The sequence below is a fragment of the Lepisma saccharinum genome, chromosome 8, assembly GCF_977018435.1.
Source record: "Lepisma saccharinum chromosome 8, izLepSacc3.1, whole genome shotgun sequence".
Taxonomy (NCBI): domain Eukaryota; kingdom Metazoa; phylum Arthropoda; class Insecta; order Zygentoma; family Lepismatidae; genus Lepisma; species Lepisma saccharinum.
The window spans coordinates 33831167-33850108 of NC_139236.1; the positions used below are offsets into that span (position 1 = coordinate 33831167).

General features: G+C 36.0%; 1 protein-coding gene across 2 annotated transcripts in view; it reads left to right on the forward strand.

Annotated features, from left to right (window-relative positions):
• LOC145990925 (ataxin-3-like) overlaps positions 1-17561 on the forward strand; it is a 44094-nt gene extending 26533 nt beyond the window's left edge. Inside the window, exons 5-6 of one of the 2 annotated variants that reach the window (XM_083126461.1) lie at positions 13243-13635; positions 16176-17561. In XM_083126461.1, coding sequence (XP_082982587.1) covers positions 13243-13635; positions 16176-16321 — 539 coding nt within the window. In that variant the 3' untranslated portion in view covers positions 16322-17561. Of the gene's footprint in view, positions 1-13224; positions 13636-16175 lie in introns of both variants that reach the window. The other variant, XM_083126460.1, reaches the window with a different exon arrangement.
• Positions 17562-18942: the final 1381 nt, after the last annotated feature.

An 18942-nucleotide genomic window follows, 5' to 3' on the forward strand; every position in this document is an offset into this window, starting at 1 on the left:
TTGTTATATGGTTGTACAGGATGGTGTAGCTAGTGAGCCACACTTATACATGGGACCAGATGCCATCAAAGAATTTGCACTTAGAATAGAAAATGAGTGCCGTGACATAGCATCTAACATCTTATTAAAATCAAAGCCCATGTTGCCTTTAACAGAGGAAGAGATTGAAGATTTCAACAATGCAGAAAAATGCCCGGTATGTGATTCTGAATTTTCAGATACAAATATCAAGGTGAAACACCATTCTCATACAGATGGTAAATTCTTAATGGCCCTGTGTAATAGCTGCAATATTCAGATCAAGAGACCAAGATTTGTCCCCATATTTTGCCATGGAGCATCCAATTATGATTTCCATCATCTGATCAGGTACGAGGGGTTTAACAAGCAGAATTTAAATATTTTAGCTGAAAATGATGAAAAATATATATCTATTAGCAAAATAATTAAAGTTGATGGTATTCCTATTCACATAAGATTTCTTGATTCTTACAGATTTTTATCTGCTAGCCTGGCTACATTGGCCAGTCAATTATCTGATGATCAATTCAAAATCACATGTTCTATGTTTCCAAATCAGGACCTGAAATTAATTAGGCGGAAGGGTGTATATCCATATGACTATGTTACAGATTTTTCTAAATTTGATGAGTGTTCCCTGCCACCACAAGAAGAGTTTTACAGCAAAATCAGAGGATCTGGAATCACTGATGATGATTATCACCATGCCCAGTTGATGTGGAACAATTTAAATTGCAAGACATTTGGTGATTACCACATGGCATATTTGAAACTTGATGTGACCCTCTTAGCTGATATATTGCAGGCATTCAGAAAATCTTCTATGCAAAATTATAAACTGGACCCAGTGTATTTTTACAGTGCCCCGGGCCTAGCATGGGCCGCAATGTTTTTCAACACTAAAATGCAATTGGATCTGATCCACGATCAAGATACGTATCTGTTTATGGAGAAATGTATAAGAGGGGGGATGGTGCAATGTTCCCAGAGATATGCCAGAGCAAATAACAAGCATATTATGCTGCCTGATTATGATCCAGCACGGCCATCAAATTATATAGTGTATGTAGATGCAAACAGCCTCTATGGTCACGCCATGATGAAAAAACTGCCATATGCAGGGCTTGAGTGGGTTGAAGATTTCAATATTGAAGATCTTAAAGATTTTGATGACAGTAACTATGGCCTGTTCTTAGAGGTTGATCTGACAATTCCAGATAATTTGCACAACATATTTTCTGATCTGCCCCCAATTCCCGAGGTTCAGTGCTCACCTGGCTCTAAACAGAAGAAGCTCATGATGACCCTGGAGCCAAAACAGGATTATGTCATATATTACAAAAACCTCCAGTTCCTGATGAAACATGGTGTTCAAGTGACCAAAGTTGGCAAAGTTTTGAGGTTCAGGCACTCAGAATGGTTGAAACCATACATTGATACAAACACGGAGCTTCGAACATCTGCAAAGAGCCAATTTGATAAGGCCTTGTTTAAATTGATGGTGAATTCTGTCTATGGCAAAACTATTGAAAATGTCAGAAAACATACCGATGTTAAAATAATTACTGACCCCAGCCGGAGCAAAAAATTGGTTGCAAAGCCTAATTTCAATTACAGAAAAATTTATGATGAGCACATGGCACTTTTCAACATGAAGAAAACAAAGATCAAGTTTGATAAACCTATTTATGTAGGGGCTGCGATATTGGAATTGTCCAAATTACATATGTTAACATTGTATTATGATGTGTTGAAACCTTTTTATGGTGATCGTGTAAAATTATTGTACATGGACACGGATAGTTTTATTCTTGATATTCAAACAGAAGATGTTTATCAAGATATGTCACAGCCTGAATTGTTTCAATACTTTGATACCAGTGAACATACAAAGATTCAACCCCACAACAAAAAGGTGCCTGGCAAGTTAAAAGATGAGACACTTGGTGATGTTATTGTGGCATTTGCAGGGTTAAGGGCCAAGATGTACACTTTTGAGACATGTAGTGGCACTGTTGCCAAAAAGGCCAAGGGTATTGGCAAAGTAACTGTTGAAAAAGATCTTCAATTTGAAGATTATGAAAATTGCCTCAAATCCCAGAATTCAATCAAAACATCAGAATCCAGAATCCAGAGTGTGGATCACTTATTGACTTCAAATATTGTAAGAAAAGTGGCCCTGGACCCACATGATGATAAGAGATGTATTTTATCATGTGGCATACATACTTTACCATGGGGTCATTGTGATTTGAGAAGTGGCAAACAATGCCCAATGACAGAGCATGATTTGAAATAAATAAACATGCCTATGAACTTATTTGGGTTCAAGAAACAGGCTATTATGGAGCTGCCGACACCACAACCCTCTCCTGATATGCTGTCTAAACTGAGTGGCTTGTTAATTATTCATCTGAACAGCATACTTACAGATGTTGATGATCAAACAGGCAAAATATTGTACATATTTAACAATAATTTAAATCATTACCAATTACCTGTAGGTGGGCAATTGCAATTTATTACAACCCCTGAGGGCAATGTCAAGATTTCAATAGGGAGAAATATTTATAGAATTAAGCACTCAAACATGATTTCTGGCACTGTATATACTGTTTCTGCTGGTGACTGCTTATATATTGAGGTCCCTGGGTCATATGACAAGCTTATACCCTTTTTTATAGAATTAAGAATCAGATACTCTATAATAAATAACCACTAAAAGAAAATGCCTAATGATATATTTGGCCATACAAGACATGAAGATCACAGTGATGAGATTCTGATGCTTGATGTCAGAGTCAAGAAATTAAGAAGTGATTTACAAGCTTTACAAACCACACTCAATGCCAGTCTTCAATTAGAAATTACAAATTTACAATCACAATGCATGGACCCTCTTCTTAAAATTGATTCTGAACTCAAATTGCTGCTTCAGAAATATACTGATCTGGCAACATTAGATAATTTTCAAAGTTTAGAAGAAGCTGTAGCAGCTCTTCAAGCCAAATTTAAGACCCAGGCCACCAACTCTGAGCAATTGAAACAACAATTGGAAGAGCAAATAAATAATGTCCAGGCACAGCTCCAAACAATTGTCAAAAGCATAAAATCACAAGAAGATTTTGATCTAGTGATTTCCACTCTAAAAGAACAGATTCAGTCACTCCAGATACCTAATCTGGATCCTCTGCACAATGCCATAGCCGAGGTTAAAGAAAAAATTGAGACACTTGAAAATTTTATGAACAATTTGCCATCTTCTGATGCTTTGAGTGCAATAACTCGTAGTGTTGCCAACATCAAGCTGCAACTTGAAACATATGAAGATTTTGGAAAAATTCAAAGTACCATAACCCATCTTGAGGGTACAATAGCAGCAGTGCAAAATGATTTGGCAAATGTACTAGAATCTCGCCTGCCTGGGATTGTAGATACCCTTGTTAGTGTCCAGCAACAGATCACAAAACTTGAAAACCTCAACACTGAATCTGAACTATCACATTTTCATCACTTGATCGATGATATCCAAACAAAACTTGAAATTTTACAACAATCCACACCCACTCAGGCAGATATAGCCCTGCTCCAAAATGCTATGCAAAATGTGGCTGATGCATCTGAATTAAATAATGTGAAATTGGCACTTGAATCTTTGCAAAATACAGTATCAAATCTTCCTACATCACAGGAACTTAAAAATATTAAGAGAGCAGTGAATCGCATATTGAAATCAGAAGATATCAAGAATATCCAAGCAGAGATCAAACAACTCACTCAGACAGTGGCCACTCTTCCAACCAATCAACATATTAATGAACTGCATGCCCTGTTTGAGGATATCAGAAGACAGGTCCATGATCTTACTGCTCAAAATTCAAAATTGGCAGTTGTTGAAAATTTACAGCAAATTGTAGCTAATATCAAGCAACAGCTAGGGACCATGGAATCCAATCAAGCAAATGCTCTGTCTGTTTTTGCCACCCAGCTTCAAGAGATTGTGCAACAATACAAGAAACTTGTTGTGGACATAAAAATCAAGCCAGGCCACGATGATGTTGTTAGGACCATCAATGAGCATCTTGAATCTGTAACAAGCAGATTGCTTACAGCAGAAAAAGAAATAACTGGCATAATCGAGAATCCAAAACATACAGTAATTCTTGAATTGTACAGCATCCCCAACAAAGAATATGATTCACCATTTACACCAGGTGGCAAAATATATATGCTGTCCCCTGCACAATTTTATTACCAGTTTTTTGTTGGGGGCACATTGAGACCAATCAAGATCAAATATTGGCATCAGCCACAGGCACACCACTACCCTACCTTATCAATAACAAATGCTGAGAACAAAGCAAAGGTCACCAGTGTAGAGTTAGAGGATTTTACAGATCCCAATACATTAGAAACAGCCTATATTGAAGATGATGGATCTCTGGAATTTAAAATACAAATAGGGGACAAATTATATTTAGAAAATCCTGCAGTATCAGCTGCTGAACACCCCATAGTTGCAATATTCTTGTTTTCATATTATGTCTAGAGAAATTATAGTTGATGAATTACACAGACAGGCCAGACATAATTTTAAGAGACTCCCAGTAGTCACAAAGGGCATAGATGATTTATGGCAGAGCGACTTGATTGAGTTGTCAAGTGGACAGTTGAAAAACTTAGACAAAATCAACAAGGGCTACAAGTATCTACTTACTGTAATAGACACATTTTCAAAATTTGCCTGGGCTGTGCCACTCAAATCCAAGACTGGAAAATGTGTTACAGAAGCCCTCAGGACAATCATCAATCATTCAGGAAGATCACCACGCTATTTGCAAACAGATAATGGCAAAGAATTTTATAATTCAGTGTTTCAACAATTTATTAAAAGCCAAGCAATAAAACATTACTCGAGTTACAGTGATCTCAAGGCCTCAATTGTAGAGAGATTCAACAGAACCCTAAAAAATCTTATGTATAAACAATTTACCCTCCAAGGTAATTATAAATGGATTAATATTCTTCCAGAACTTCTAAATAAATATAACAACTCGGTCCATTCCACAATCAACATGAAACCCTCTGAAGTAACTTCATCTGATGAGCAAAAATTGATCAGGACTGTTTATTATCCTAGATACCAGCCAACAACAAGAAGGACCAAATACAGGGTGGGTGATCAAGTAAGAATCAGCAAATATAAGCACTTATTCAAAAGAGGCTTTACAAGAAACTGGAGCACAGAATTATTTACAGTGGTTCAAGTTAAACCCGGGACCCTTAACACATATATAATAAAAGATCATCGAGGAGAAATTCTCAAAGGCAGATTCTATGAAGAAGAACTCACCAAAACTAAACAGCCTGACACTTATCTCATAGAAAAAATCATCCGCAGAAAAGGCAACAAGTTATTTGTCAAATGGCTGGGTCATCCGGAAAACAGCTGGATCGATGCAAACAAAATAATAATATGAGCACCTGGGATGTTATAAAAAGGCTGCCAGAACCTGAACAACAGAATAAAAGAAATGGCAACTTGCTGCCTGAAAATATTAGGTGTCTTATTGTTGGGCCATCTGCTTGTGGCAAAACTACACTAATGGTTGATAATTTTTTATTGGCACCCAACTGGTTAGACTGGAAAAACAGGCACTTGTATGTTTTCTCTAAGAGCTTGGAACAATTAAAATATCAGCAGCTGATGAAGCTATATGATGGATTGGATATTGCTACTTTTGAACCAGATGTTAAGCCACTTCATGAATGTCTCGATAATTCTGTTGTTGTGTTTGATGACATTATACTGGATAATCAAAACAAGGTTAGAAATTTCTTTACACAGGGGCGGCACAAAAACATTGATTGCTTCTACCTGGCACAGACTTTTTCAAAAATTCCGAAGCAACTGATCCGAGACAACAGCAATTTTATATGTGTGTTTCATCAAGATCATACCAACCTCAAACACATACATGATGAATATGTAGGTGGGGACTTGAGCTACAATGATTTTTCTAAATTTTGCAGCAAGTGCTGGAACCAGGACAGTTATGGGTTTGTCACAATTGATATGACAAGAACACCCAGTAGCGGCAAATACAGAAGTAAAATCAACGATTTTCTAGACGTTGAGACGTATATAAATAACCATGAAAAGGCCAATCATTGATGATCTTAAGTTAAGAGATTATCTTGTAAAAAGATTCAAGGGATGGAAATCAGAGAACCGGGGAATTTATGAAAAACACAAACAAACAGAACAGCCTGTAATTGATGCTATTAATAATTTAGGTAAGAATATCAAAACTGTTACAGAGCAAAATCAAGATTTGATCACAGAGCTCGTACCTGTAGCTGCAAGGAACATATTAGATTATCCATTCACCCCACTTTCCAGTATTCATACACCTAGTCCTATTGCTCCTAGAAGAATTGAAGCTACACAGGATCCTATTGAATTGGGTCTTCTTGCTCAAAAATATTTAAGCACACCTAAAGACAACAAAGATGAGGTTTTTGGCTTATATGCTGACACAGAGCTTGATGGGAGCATCATTCATAGAATTGGCAATTTCAGAGTAACATTTATGGGAGATGATATAATTGTATATTCAGAATCTCGTCTCGGAGAAAAAGGTGCTTTTGTTAAGTACACCGGCACACCTGGATTGTGGGAATTGATGACTAGGAAAAGGCCTGGCAGCTATACAGAGCAAGATTATGAGGATTACAAAGAAATATTAATAAAATCAGATGCTCTATACCAGAACAATGATCCCACGCAAAAAAGAGTCAAGTCTAGCAGTGGGGCAAAATACAACAATTTAATCAAGCCCATATGGTCACAGATCAAGACTGGCAGTGGAATCAAACAATACAACACCCTGCCTAAAGAATTTGTGTGGGTTGATGATGTCAGGAAACTTGTAGATAGGTTATTGGTGATAGCTGGGGAGGAAAATGCTGGGAACCACAATTTTTACAATGAAAAGGTTGGAATTATGGACATGATAAGCACAAAATTGTCTAATTTTATAGTGAATGACCCTAAGGGGATTGGATATCTCATAAAAATTATTAATACTCTACCACCTAAATTTTGGAATATTTCTGAGGGTCGGGGGCTTGTTAATGACATTATAAACAAGCTGCCATTTGAACTACACATTCCAGGCTATCAGTATTGTGGTCCCGGTACAAAATTGGATCATAGATTAAACAGAGGAGATCCTGGTGTTAATCCCCTAGATGCTGCTTGTAGAGACCATGACATAGCATACAACACACATACTGATCTTGACAAGAGACATGTTGCAGACAAAAAATTAGAAGAGGCTGAATTTGGCAGATTTGTAAGCAAAGATGCTTCTTTGAGTGAAAAAATAGCAGCATTGGGAACCACCATAGCTATGAGCACCAAACAAAAACTGGGGTGGGGGTTGTAAATATGTATATAATAAACCTACAATGAAGGCCAAGGGTGTTATGTATCAAATACCTTATGCAGGTCTCAAATCTCTTAAAACTATTGACAGTCTTTTAACCAAAAAGCAGCGCAAGAAAAAAAGCTCTTGTATTGCCAAGGGACATGGTATGAAATTGTTGCTTAGTACCCCCCAATTAAAAAAATTACAGCAATCAAGAAAAAAATCACATGTGGGGGGTTTCATATTTACTATCCCTGCCATCTTAGCAGCACTGGGGGCTGTGGGGAGCTTGGCTGGGGGATCAGCTGCCATAGCAAAAACAGTAATAGATGCCAAGAAAAATAGGGCAGAATTAGATGAGCAGAGGCGCCATAACCTGGCCATGGAGAAACAGGGCAAAGGTGTTAAGAGAGCCATGAATAAGTTTAAAAAAAACAAGAGCCGCTTACAAACCAAGATATTGAAGCTTTAATCAAGCCACTGGGCATCAAAAATTTTAGAGGTGTTTACATGTCTGATTCTTTACCAGAACAACCACTCAACAAAGAGTGTGGCATTGTTAATTTGGATGAGTACAAAAATCAGGGCACTCACTGGATTTGTTATCTTAAATATTTAAACAATGAGGCATTTGTGTTTGATTCATTTGGAGGTGTTCCACCTGAAAATTTAGTAAAATATCTAAAATCAGCTAATCTTTATTACAATAATGCCCGTGTTCAGAACTTCAAAGATGTTAATTGTGGACATTTGTGTTTATCTGTTCTTAGATATATGTCTCAAATAAATAAACCATCAATTGAAAATTTTCAAAAAGCCTTGTGGTATCTGAAACATCATGGGGGTATTCCATCTCACCAGCCAAAATTCAATATTGAAACTCAAATTGCATGATGACATAGTGTATCCCAAAACAATAGCTCTCAGAGCATTTTATGGCATGTACTTGATACCTAATATTACACACCACAACAACAAAATTGCAGTAGGGGATCAAAAAATTGTCATCACTCCAGGGCAATATAATCTGTCCACTTTAAATGCTCAATTACCCAGAGGTGTAGTGTTAAGTCAAAATTCTGTCACTCACAGAGTAGAGATTGTATCTGCTACAGAAACAGTGGATCTGGGTACTATAGGAGAGCTGTTAGGATTTGAGAACAACACAAAACTTGAAGCGGCCATCAAACACACTGCTATGAATATACCTAAATTCTTAGCCATAGAGACTCTGAATATTCACTGTAATGTGGCGGAGGGTATGATCACCAAATCAAATGGCATAGGCACTCACAAACAAACCGGCATCATTGCAACATTCAAACCTAATTCTGAATTCATGGAGCCAATCATCTACAATCCATCCCCAACATTATATTTTCCTGTATGCCATAATAGAATAGATTACATTGAATTGATGGTCACTAATGAAAAAGAAGAATTAGTTGATTTTGCTGGAGCCACAACAACTGCTATCATAGAGATTAATATTTAAATAAAAATACATACAATGGAAAATATTGAGAGTTATGAGCTACAATCATTCCCCCCAAACAGGAGGACATTTGCAAATTTAAATCAACCCAACACAGAAATTGAGGTTGATCTTGATGTAGGGGATGGCTTTATACACCCCCACAGAGCAGATCTATACATCAAATTTGATGTTGTAAAGCTGGATGGAACAGATTATCCGGCAAATTCAAATATAAGATTGGTAGATAATTTTGTGCCGCATCTGTTCTCTGAAATTGAGATCAGAAAGCATGGCGTTGTTATAAACAGAGTGGATTATCCCGGCATTACCTCCACAGCTTTGGCCACTCTAAAATTATCCAAAACCGAGGCTTCTTACTACAGAATCGGTGGATTTGAGGCTGGTGATAAAATATTAACCAAGAGCCACACTGTGCTGTTCCCCATGCGCCTGTTGCCAGGATTCTTCTCGGATTACAAAGAAATTATGTGGAAAGGCGGGTTAAGAATTACATTTAGAAGAGCTGCCAATGATAATAATGCTTTGATGAGATACAGCACATTAAACTCTACAGGGGAAGCTCTGCCTAATACCTTACCTGATGCAGGCAAGTGCCTTATTCAGACTATGGAGCTAAGAATCCCTGTTGTTGAATATGAGGCCAGTTACGCTCTTAAACACAAAGCAGATATAGTAAAAAATCCACAGATTCCTCTGCAATTTTACACATATCAATCTGTACAGAAGCCCGCATCTGGCACATATTATGAGTTTGATGCTACAAACTCATTCTCCAGCATTCAATTTGACATGCCTGATTTTGTGGTGGTATTGTTTCAGACTGGAAGACACAACAATCAGGAAAAAAATTCAAGTAAATTTGATAGCTGCAACATCAAAAACATATATCTTAAAAATGGCAGAAATGAGGTATTCCCTAGAGAAAATTACAATTTAGACATGTCCAAGGATGATTTCCTCAAATTATATGAGGCTTTTTCGGCTTTCAAGCGTGTCACTACTGGCAGTACTGATATGTATTACTCACCAGATGAATTCAAAACACAGAGACCCATGTTTGTAATCAACACTTCAAAAAGGAAACAAGTTGTGGTTAATGACAGGACAAACATTAAAATTATCTGTGAATTCCACGAGGCTTTACCAGATGACACCATATGTAGCGTCATTCTCATAGGGGAAAAATCATATGTTTATGATGTAAGAAATGAGAGAGTCACGGAGCAATTCTAGAGATCCGATTCAAACACAGAAGCCCCTTGATTACAAAGCAATAATACCAACACTTTGCTGTCAGAGAGGTCCCAGACACTCTACCAGCTTTGAAACCTCAACTGTATTATCAGCTAGCAGTGAATATCTTATGTGTGGGCAGTTGTATATATTTCAATCTTTTATCAGGACTCAAACCTAAAGCCCCTGATTACAATGCAACAATATTAACACTTCTCAATATGGAATATGCCCACATTTTACTGGGTTCTGAGACCCTTATACAGACAAAATTGGATTTTGAACTGCCATAATATTTTCTAAGTCTTTGCCTAGGCTCATATTATCAGAATAGAATTGCTTTCAGCATGAAGGGGGTGCAGTTCATTGCCACTGTGTGAAAATATGTATTTTTATCTCAATAATCTTTGTTACACTTTTACATGTCTGCAACATGTTACACTTTTTCCCCCTGTCGCACAGAAAGATTAATGCCCCCTTCAGTGAATCGTACAGAAAAATCATTAATGCTCCCTTCTAGCATGTAGATTTTATCTCTTGCGTGCCGGCAGGACATGGAGGCAATTAATTATGCCTACCTACTATTCTTCTATTGTATTGAGCAAGTGGTTATAAAACATGAGAAAATAAGAAAATTGAGAAATTCAGTTTTTGTACAATATATTGTTGTAAAACATTGTTTTACCAGGGTTTCAGATTTGGGGGCTATCAACTAGCAGTAATTATTCTCAAAATCTCACTTGTGGACATATTATTTTGCCACATGTATTTCAATCTTAAATATTTTATCAGGACTCGAACCCCGAGCCTTTTGTTTACAAGGCAACAATATTATCATTTTGCCATCAGGGGAGGCTTCATATTTTATGAGGACTTAAACCCGAACCTCCACACCTGAAAAATTAGGGTATAAGCCCCTCTTGCCATTGTCTTAAGTATGGGTAAATCTATCTGTTGAGCCCTCGCCTTTTCTACACTAGAAATTCAGAATTTCTTAAAAATCAGAGCATATCACACCTGAAGAATTGGGGTACAGGCCCCATCTTGGCATTGTTTTAAGTGTAAGCAAATCTGATTGTTCAATCAAATAGCCTCGCCTTTTCTACACTTGTAAGTTGGGTTTATCCTATATACTTTTATACTACTTACTGTTTAATTCAAAGAACAAATGGTACCACAATTTTCAGAATTCCTAAGATTTTTTATAGAAGTTACACAACACTTATCAATGGCCAGCCCCCCCCCCCCCCCCTCCCAATGCCAGGTGTATGTCCAAGTAAGCATAAGCGAAAGCTCTCAGTCAGTAAGTCTTTGAAGCAAACAATATTAAGATCTAAGAACTCAAATTTTTCAATGCTTGTGGTAAGAGTCGGACACTTAAGAATATAGAATGTGAGGGACAGAATGAAACAATTGCATATGATTATCCTGACTAAAGTCAAGTGCTTATTAAAATGAGCACATTGTTCAAGAGTGTTCGCTGATTGAAGGATGACCTCTACATTTATTTTACATGTAGGTTTTTTTGCTTTCATGCATGTGCAGTGCATTAAAATAGTGAATGAAATCATGTCTAGAAGTATTAAATGTTTTTTTCAGGTTTGCATTTCACATAGTATTTTTTTAGTAACAATTGTGACCTATTTATTGACTTCCCTTTGCATTTTGGACATTAATACAAGTTATTTGTAAGGAATTTATTATTATGCTGTCCTTATTAGTTATGAAGTTGTACAAAAGTGCACATATTAAATGTTTTTATTGATGATAGTTGTAAAAATATTTGGTATCACTGAAATTAGAATTGCCATATTCCCTACTCTTTATAAATAGCAATTAAAGAATCATGTATAAGTAATCATGACATCTACCTTACTTGCTTAGTGACTGATAATCCCCTGTGTGCTAGATTTTTTTGCTGCCAGGAACTGCAAATATAATTTTCTTTACATGCACAATATCCTATGCACTGACCATATCCATAACAAATTTACCTCCCATGCTATTATCTGCAAATTCTTTCCTGAGAAGGGGAGGGTGGATGATGACCCACACATTTTTCTTTCTATAATGTTCTTAATTATTCTACTATTGTACAGTGGGATGCACAAGTATTGCATTTTCATTATATTTTCTCTTGCATTCTACGTGTTTTAAAAGACAGGATTCTTACATATACTGGTGCAGAGGTTCTCAGCAGTTTGTTTGGCATTTTGTTTCAATTTTTGAAGCTCTCTTTGCGTAAAATAGAGAGTATAAACATGGTGATGGATAATTTGCTTTGTAATACTTATGCACCCCACTGTACTACTGCATCTGTGGCTTACCTGTTTACATCAATATTTTGCCTTAATATTAGGTTATAATGTTTTGTTTGAAAGTGTATTTTTGTGATTTTTTTTTTAAATTCAAGATGAAGCTAGATTATGAACATAGGCCTTGAAAGGAATGCAGAAGTGATGCTAATTGTTTATAATTTTTATATTTTCCATAGTAATGTTTCCATAATATGTTCTAATGATATGTTATTTACCAACTGTATATAGAGAAACATAGAACTTACATATCAGAAAATATACCTTTAATTCTTGGTGGGGCAGGAATGAGAGGGGACTGCTTACAGATCCCACAAGAAAAACAGAAGTTTTCTTCCTAACTTTTTTTTTTACCTTGCTGGCGATTTTCTTGAAAATGTGGGTAACATCATTCAGGACAATTAGACACTTTACCACAAAGTAAGCATTAGCACAGGTCACTGAAGAAGATTCTACAGGAGTAGTAGAGCTCCCTTCTGGGAGTTCTAAGTTTAAAGCAGATACTAGAAAGTCTTCTTGAATACAGCTGTTTAAACCTGCTTACAAAAATAGCAGAAGGCTGTTGTTTCCCCTAATACACCCCAGATGAATTGACACAGTGATGCAAGAGCAAATCCGTATTTAAAATTTGTAAGTTCTTTTTCAGTATGCATTGATATTACTTATAATATCATCAGTGTAAGAATGAAGTGTTGTGTCCAAAGTAAAAGCCATCTTCTTTTAGGTTACTCAATATTTGTAGTTTGTGGGAAGTTACCTGAAAACGAAGCTGATAGTTTATTACGAGTGGCACCAGCTGTACAGACTGTGAAGCCCCGACTATTGGCGGACGTGAAGGCCTCGCAGAAGAAGGGTGGTGCTTCCACGAGTACCAGTGTGGAAGACGACGATGAATTGAAAGTGGTGTTAAAAACTAGTTTGAAGGAACTGGAAGAGGAGGAAGAAAAGGAACAATTAGAGAGAGTGATGAAATTAAGTATGACGAGCAAACAGACAAAGCCAGAGGAAGATGATGAGGAACTGGAAAAGGCCTTAATAATGAGTTTGGAAGGTGGAAGCGAACCTACAGCACCGGGTGTTCAGGAAGAAGAGGATGAAGAGGAATTGAAAAAGGCTCTTCAAATGAGCTTAGAATGTAAGTATACTGTACGACTGTATCAGTATTGTAAGGTTTATTTATATTTTAAAAGGTAGTATTCCACACCGTGAGTTCTCAACATATTAAAAATGAGGTAAAATCATAAGATGTATCTTATTTTGTCTTCCAAATTTTCAGACAGACTGGTCCTTCTTCAGTGAGATAGGAGAAAATAATTTGTGGTGGAAGGTTTAAAAAGTGGTTAAAATTAAGGCTGAGCCGATACCAATGTGTCAGTATTGGCCGATACTTTTCCAGCATATTGCTCTTTCACAGGGTCTGCAAAAATGTTGTGTCACACTTTTGCTGGAAGAAAAGGCTCCACAGCCTTAACTTCGCCATGTAAAAGAAGACGAAATAAATAAATAAATAAATAAATTATCCTGCAAAGTATGCAAAATTCGATTTTTTAGAAAAAATTGCACCAGTTTTGCGTGAAAGGTGGATTTTGTAATCACATAACATGTATTGTAATATTCTGATGTAATTCTTAAATATTTTAGAGCAAAATTCTTGGTAAATTGAAGCATGTATTCTACTCCTGTAGAATACTTGCTTGCACGCTAATATTGATCAATATTTTGAACAACTTTGAAATATTACATTTTTCAATTATCGGTATTGGTGGTAATCGGTAAGAGTATCGGCATCGGTTCAAAGTGGTATCGGCTCAGCCCTAGTTAAAATGGTGATGCATAAAAGAGGCTCCTGCATAACCAAAAGTATATCATTTGCATTTCATGCGAGCTGGTGGACCCCCCAAAATTTCAGGTTTGACCCAGTATCGTGAGGACAATTGAGTTTCTTGGAGAAGAATATGTAGCAGTAACATAAGCCAGGAAACAGCGGCTATGGGACTTGATGCACTGACCTTGTGTCACCCAATGAAAAAGCTGCCTGGCAGTTTCCGGCCCTCAGAGGGATGTTGTTCCATGGGATTTAGTTTAATAAATGCATGTAAATAAAAATTAATAGAACCTTTAGAAGTTTTGTGGAAAAAGTTAGTAACTTATTTTAAGTGTATTTACCGTATTTACTCATGTATAATGTGCACTTTTTTCCAAAATTTTTTGCTCCCAAAAACTGTGGTGTGTATTATGCATGGAATAATTCAGACGGCCAACATGAAACCGTACAGGGTCATTCCATGATATTTGGGACACTTGCATTGATTTTTCATGTTACGGAACCCTATCATGTTATATATCGTTGTAAAGCTTATATCCTGCAGTTTCTGAATATGGCAACAATATTCCATTCAAGATAACGACACTAATGTGAAATGCGGTTGAAATAAGTTCATCATAAAATGAAGCAACGTTCTGATTTCTATGGTGCTTTGGATGAAAGAAAAACAAGGAAGAAGAAAACAATAATTAAAATGTATTACTGGCCAAATTCCTTATGGAAGAAATTTTGTGCTGCTAACTGCTAGTTTGAAGATTCTAAATGTGCCTTGTATAAATGTTACATTAGTCACGGAAAAAGTATATATTTTGAAGTTCTTCTAAAAAGTAAAGAAGGAATGAGCAAAACCACGTATAAAAGTTTGAAGGCCATTTCACACGATTGTTCACTTTGTAATGTAATGTTCTGCAACACCAAGAAAAGCAGTGCAACTCTGCGAAATTCGAGCATGCACCTTCCGTCACATGAGATGCATATCAGCAGTATTTGTTGGGCGAGAAATAATAGAAAGTACCCTAGCACTGCAAATCCATAACATAAATTTGATCTCGCTTTTTACTCTTACAGAATAATTAAGATGGTTAAAGAGTGAAAGCTTTGGGATGCTAAACACAGTGGAGGGAGGGGGAGGTGGCATGGGTTGATGACTTATTGTTTACACAAGAGAAAATTCTCCTCTTGGTCCACATAGCAACAGATGACTCATTGAATAGATATTATATTATTCACTCTTGATCAGCATAGCAACAGCTTTATGACCTATAACTAAGAAAGCCATTTCTTGAAACTCGATTGTAATGTACATTATATACGAGATATAATTTTTTGTAACTTTTACCCATCAAAACCTAGGATTCGCATTATACACGCACACACACTATACACACGTAAATACGGTATTAATTTAAACTATTTATTAAACTTCTGCTTTAGTCTGAAGATTCTTTTGTTTGTGTTCGCTCTATAGTGGTGAGTGTTGTGTGTGTATATATGATATGAGAACAAAATGATAGTCATTGGAATTGCATACCTTAAACTCTCTGCTTGACCCCAAAATTTATTCTGAAAGTTGTTCTTCCATCAGACCCAGTCAAAATTGTTCCTTCTCAGCTTGGGTGATGCTAACATATTCGCTACCTGATATAAAAAAAAGTATAAAGTTGCAGGGATCACACGTTGATGCACAGTTGCCATATTTCAACACTTACATGTGCAATGAGATGATTCAGGAGCAATGTTTTGAATACTTCGTGTATATCACACACACTCGCATATACTGTGCTTCGTTGTTGAAGGACGAATTTGCCAATTTGTTTTTTGAAATAATTTTCATTACATTGTTGTTACAGGTTGCCAAGAAGAGAGTAATCATATTGATGCAGAAGATGTGAGAAGGAAAAGACTAGCTTATTTGGAAAAGAATCAAAAACAATCAAATGCAGTTCCTCCATCATCAACATGTGAAACAAATAAAGACAAGAAAGTGAATACGTAGCACATGTTGAATGAAGTATGGCTTTTATAATATGCGTGTGTGTTTGGGGGAAGGGAGCATGTGCACAGATGTGTGTGGATGCGTGTGTATACACATTCTAGTCACAAAGATCAAATTCTGAAAGAAAGTGTGTTTTGTGAATGATGGTGTTTGCTAAAAGCTTGAAAGTGATACAAATGTGTAAATTATATAGGCTTTCGATAGATGAATATTATTTTTTTTTTTTATTTTCTTCATATTGTGGATATATACTGGCATAATCGATGGTGCATGTAATGTGATTTGTACATTGTTAATTTGATCATTTTGTGATAACTGCCTCAGACACAATACTATTTTTGTCTAAGAAAATGACACTTGGAGTGCTATTGCACATTTGTAAAGATTTCTTTGTATTGTTAATCACAGTTTGAAATATACAATAGTGTACATTTTTTATGAGGGTTAGGTTTTGCTTCAATTATCATTAAGTTTATGTGTAATAAAAATATTAATATATATATATTTATTACGTCTGTAAGCCACCATCTTGTTTTTTCAAACAAAGTTTTTTTTCTCAGATCAATTATTTATACAGGAAGACCATTAAATTGTTGTTTTTTAAAAATTATTTAATATTGCTGTATGAAGTTAAATGAAGTGTGCTTAAACAAGTATAATTGTAAGGTTTTTTTGTACTTTTCATATTTTTTCAAAACCTCAACTAAGGTTGTGTGGGAAGGGAAGCTGTATGTAATTTGTGATATTAAGTTTCATAAATTAACATGAATATTACAAAATAAAAAGTTAAATAAGGCAACATCTGTGTTACAACAACAAGAATAAACAGGTTAAAATTATACATTGTTGTTTGACATATTTCACATGACAAAGCATAAATTTATATTCCACTTTAATAAGAAAAAAATCACATGACTATGAAATGACCAGTAGTAGCTATATTTTCCTTATTTGTGTTCATATTCTGCTTCAGTAAAGTTGTGAATTCTGAAATAATGTATAATTACTTGACATTAGTTTTGTTAATCTATGAACATCCAGTGCATGCCCTTTTTGGTGGTGAACAAGAAACGTTGTTGTTTTCTCCTCTGCATCTAAGTTCATCTTTCTAATAAAGAGAATTAACATTATTTTTGATGTGGATGTGTCGAGACTGGAAGATGTGAACTCATTTTCTAGGTTTCCTATTTTGTTAATGCATTAATGACATTTTTGGACACTTAAGAAAATATAATAAAATTAATTTATATTATCTGTGCACTTTTATTTTACTCATTGCCCCCAAGGTACAAAGAGGTCACTTTTGCTGTAGAAACAGTTGTTCACGTACTTAATTGGTTTTTATTGCACAAAGACAATGCGTGGGTAACACCTGGAATAGTTAGGGAAACTGACTTATGACTAAGGCCCAGAATTTTGTGTAGTTACATGTATTTTTTTATTTTTATGTAGCCAGTAAAAAGTAAAAATAACTGTCAATTAATATGTTAGGAACAATGTATGTGAATTTCATGTTACATATTTTGAGGTTTATTACATATTTCCCATTTACAGTACATATTTTTATATAAAATGCGGCATTTGGGCCATCTTTCAGATTTTTCTATTGAGTAAGGAGCTATAATTGTGAAATAAGCATTCAAACTTTTATTTCTTCAAAAAAACAAAAATAAAAATAAATATCTCAGAATGTATTTACTTGTACAGTGTCTCTCAAAAGTTTTAGGACAACGACATTTTAAACTAGGCAACTCAATTTACACAAGGCGTTGGTGGGTTGCGTGTAGAGTTAGGCTCAATATCAGGGTTGCCACATGCACAATAGATATTTATGAAATACGCGAAAGACATAATAACAAGTATTATTGTATAAAATTATAAAAATATCACTATGATATCGCAAATGATAAAATTCTTTCTGAAAGAAAAAAAAAATAGGTTTTCTAGAGTGCGCGTCAAATCTCCTGCATATGGCCTTGAACTGCTGAACAGCACCAGCGAATCACAGACGTGCGGCGTTGCCTAGTTCAGAACCTGTTTCACCTCGCCACTAAATCGTGTACCTGGCGCTCGGATATAAATATATTATTTCAAGTGTCAGTAGTTCAACAGATGGAAAGATAATGATTTTGCGAGTATGTACGAAAAACAAGCGTGATTGTAGCTTATACCGTTCCCTCTGTAGAAGCAATGTTATTATAAATGTATTTGCATTGTATCGTTTTTGTTCTCCCTTTGTTCCTGTCGCATTCCGAAACTTTCCAATTAGCGAAGGGAACAGAGCAGGTTCGTTCCCAGTGATGGTAGAAGGAGAAATTGACGAATTGTGTGTGTGCGTGTGTTTGTGCGTGCGTGCGTGCACGCGCGCGCAGCATGTCGTTGAGTAAACCAAGTGGTAGTGATAGCGAGAGAAGAGAGAACAATGCAGTGTTGTACGAAGCCAGGCACGACAGGTGATTTTTTAGGTGTACAATTTTTTTTAAAAAAAAATGTTCGAGTGAAGAAGAGAGAAGTAAAATCGACTTTAAGAAGTGCCAGGCTCTAACAGCTCAAGCGTGTGGTGTGAATCAAGCTACCGTTTCTCGGATATGTTCGGGGGCAAAACAATGTGGATCGGGGCC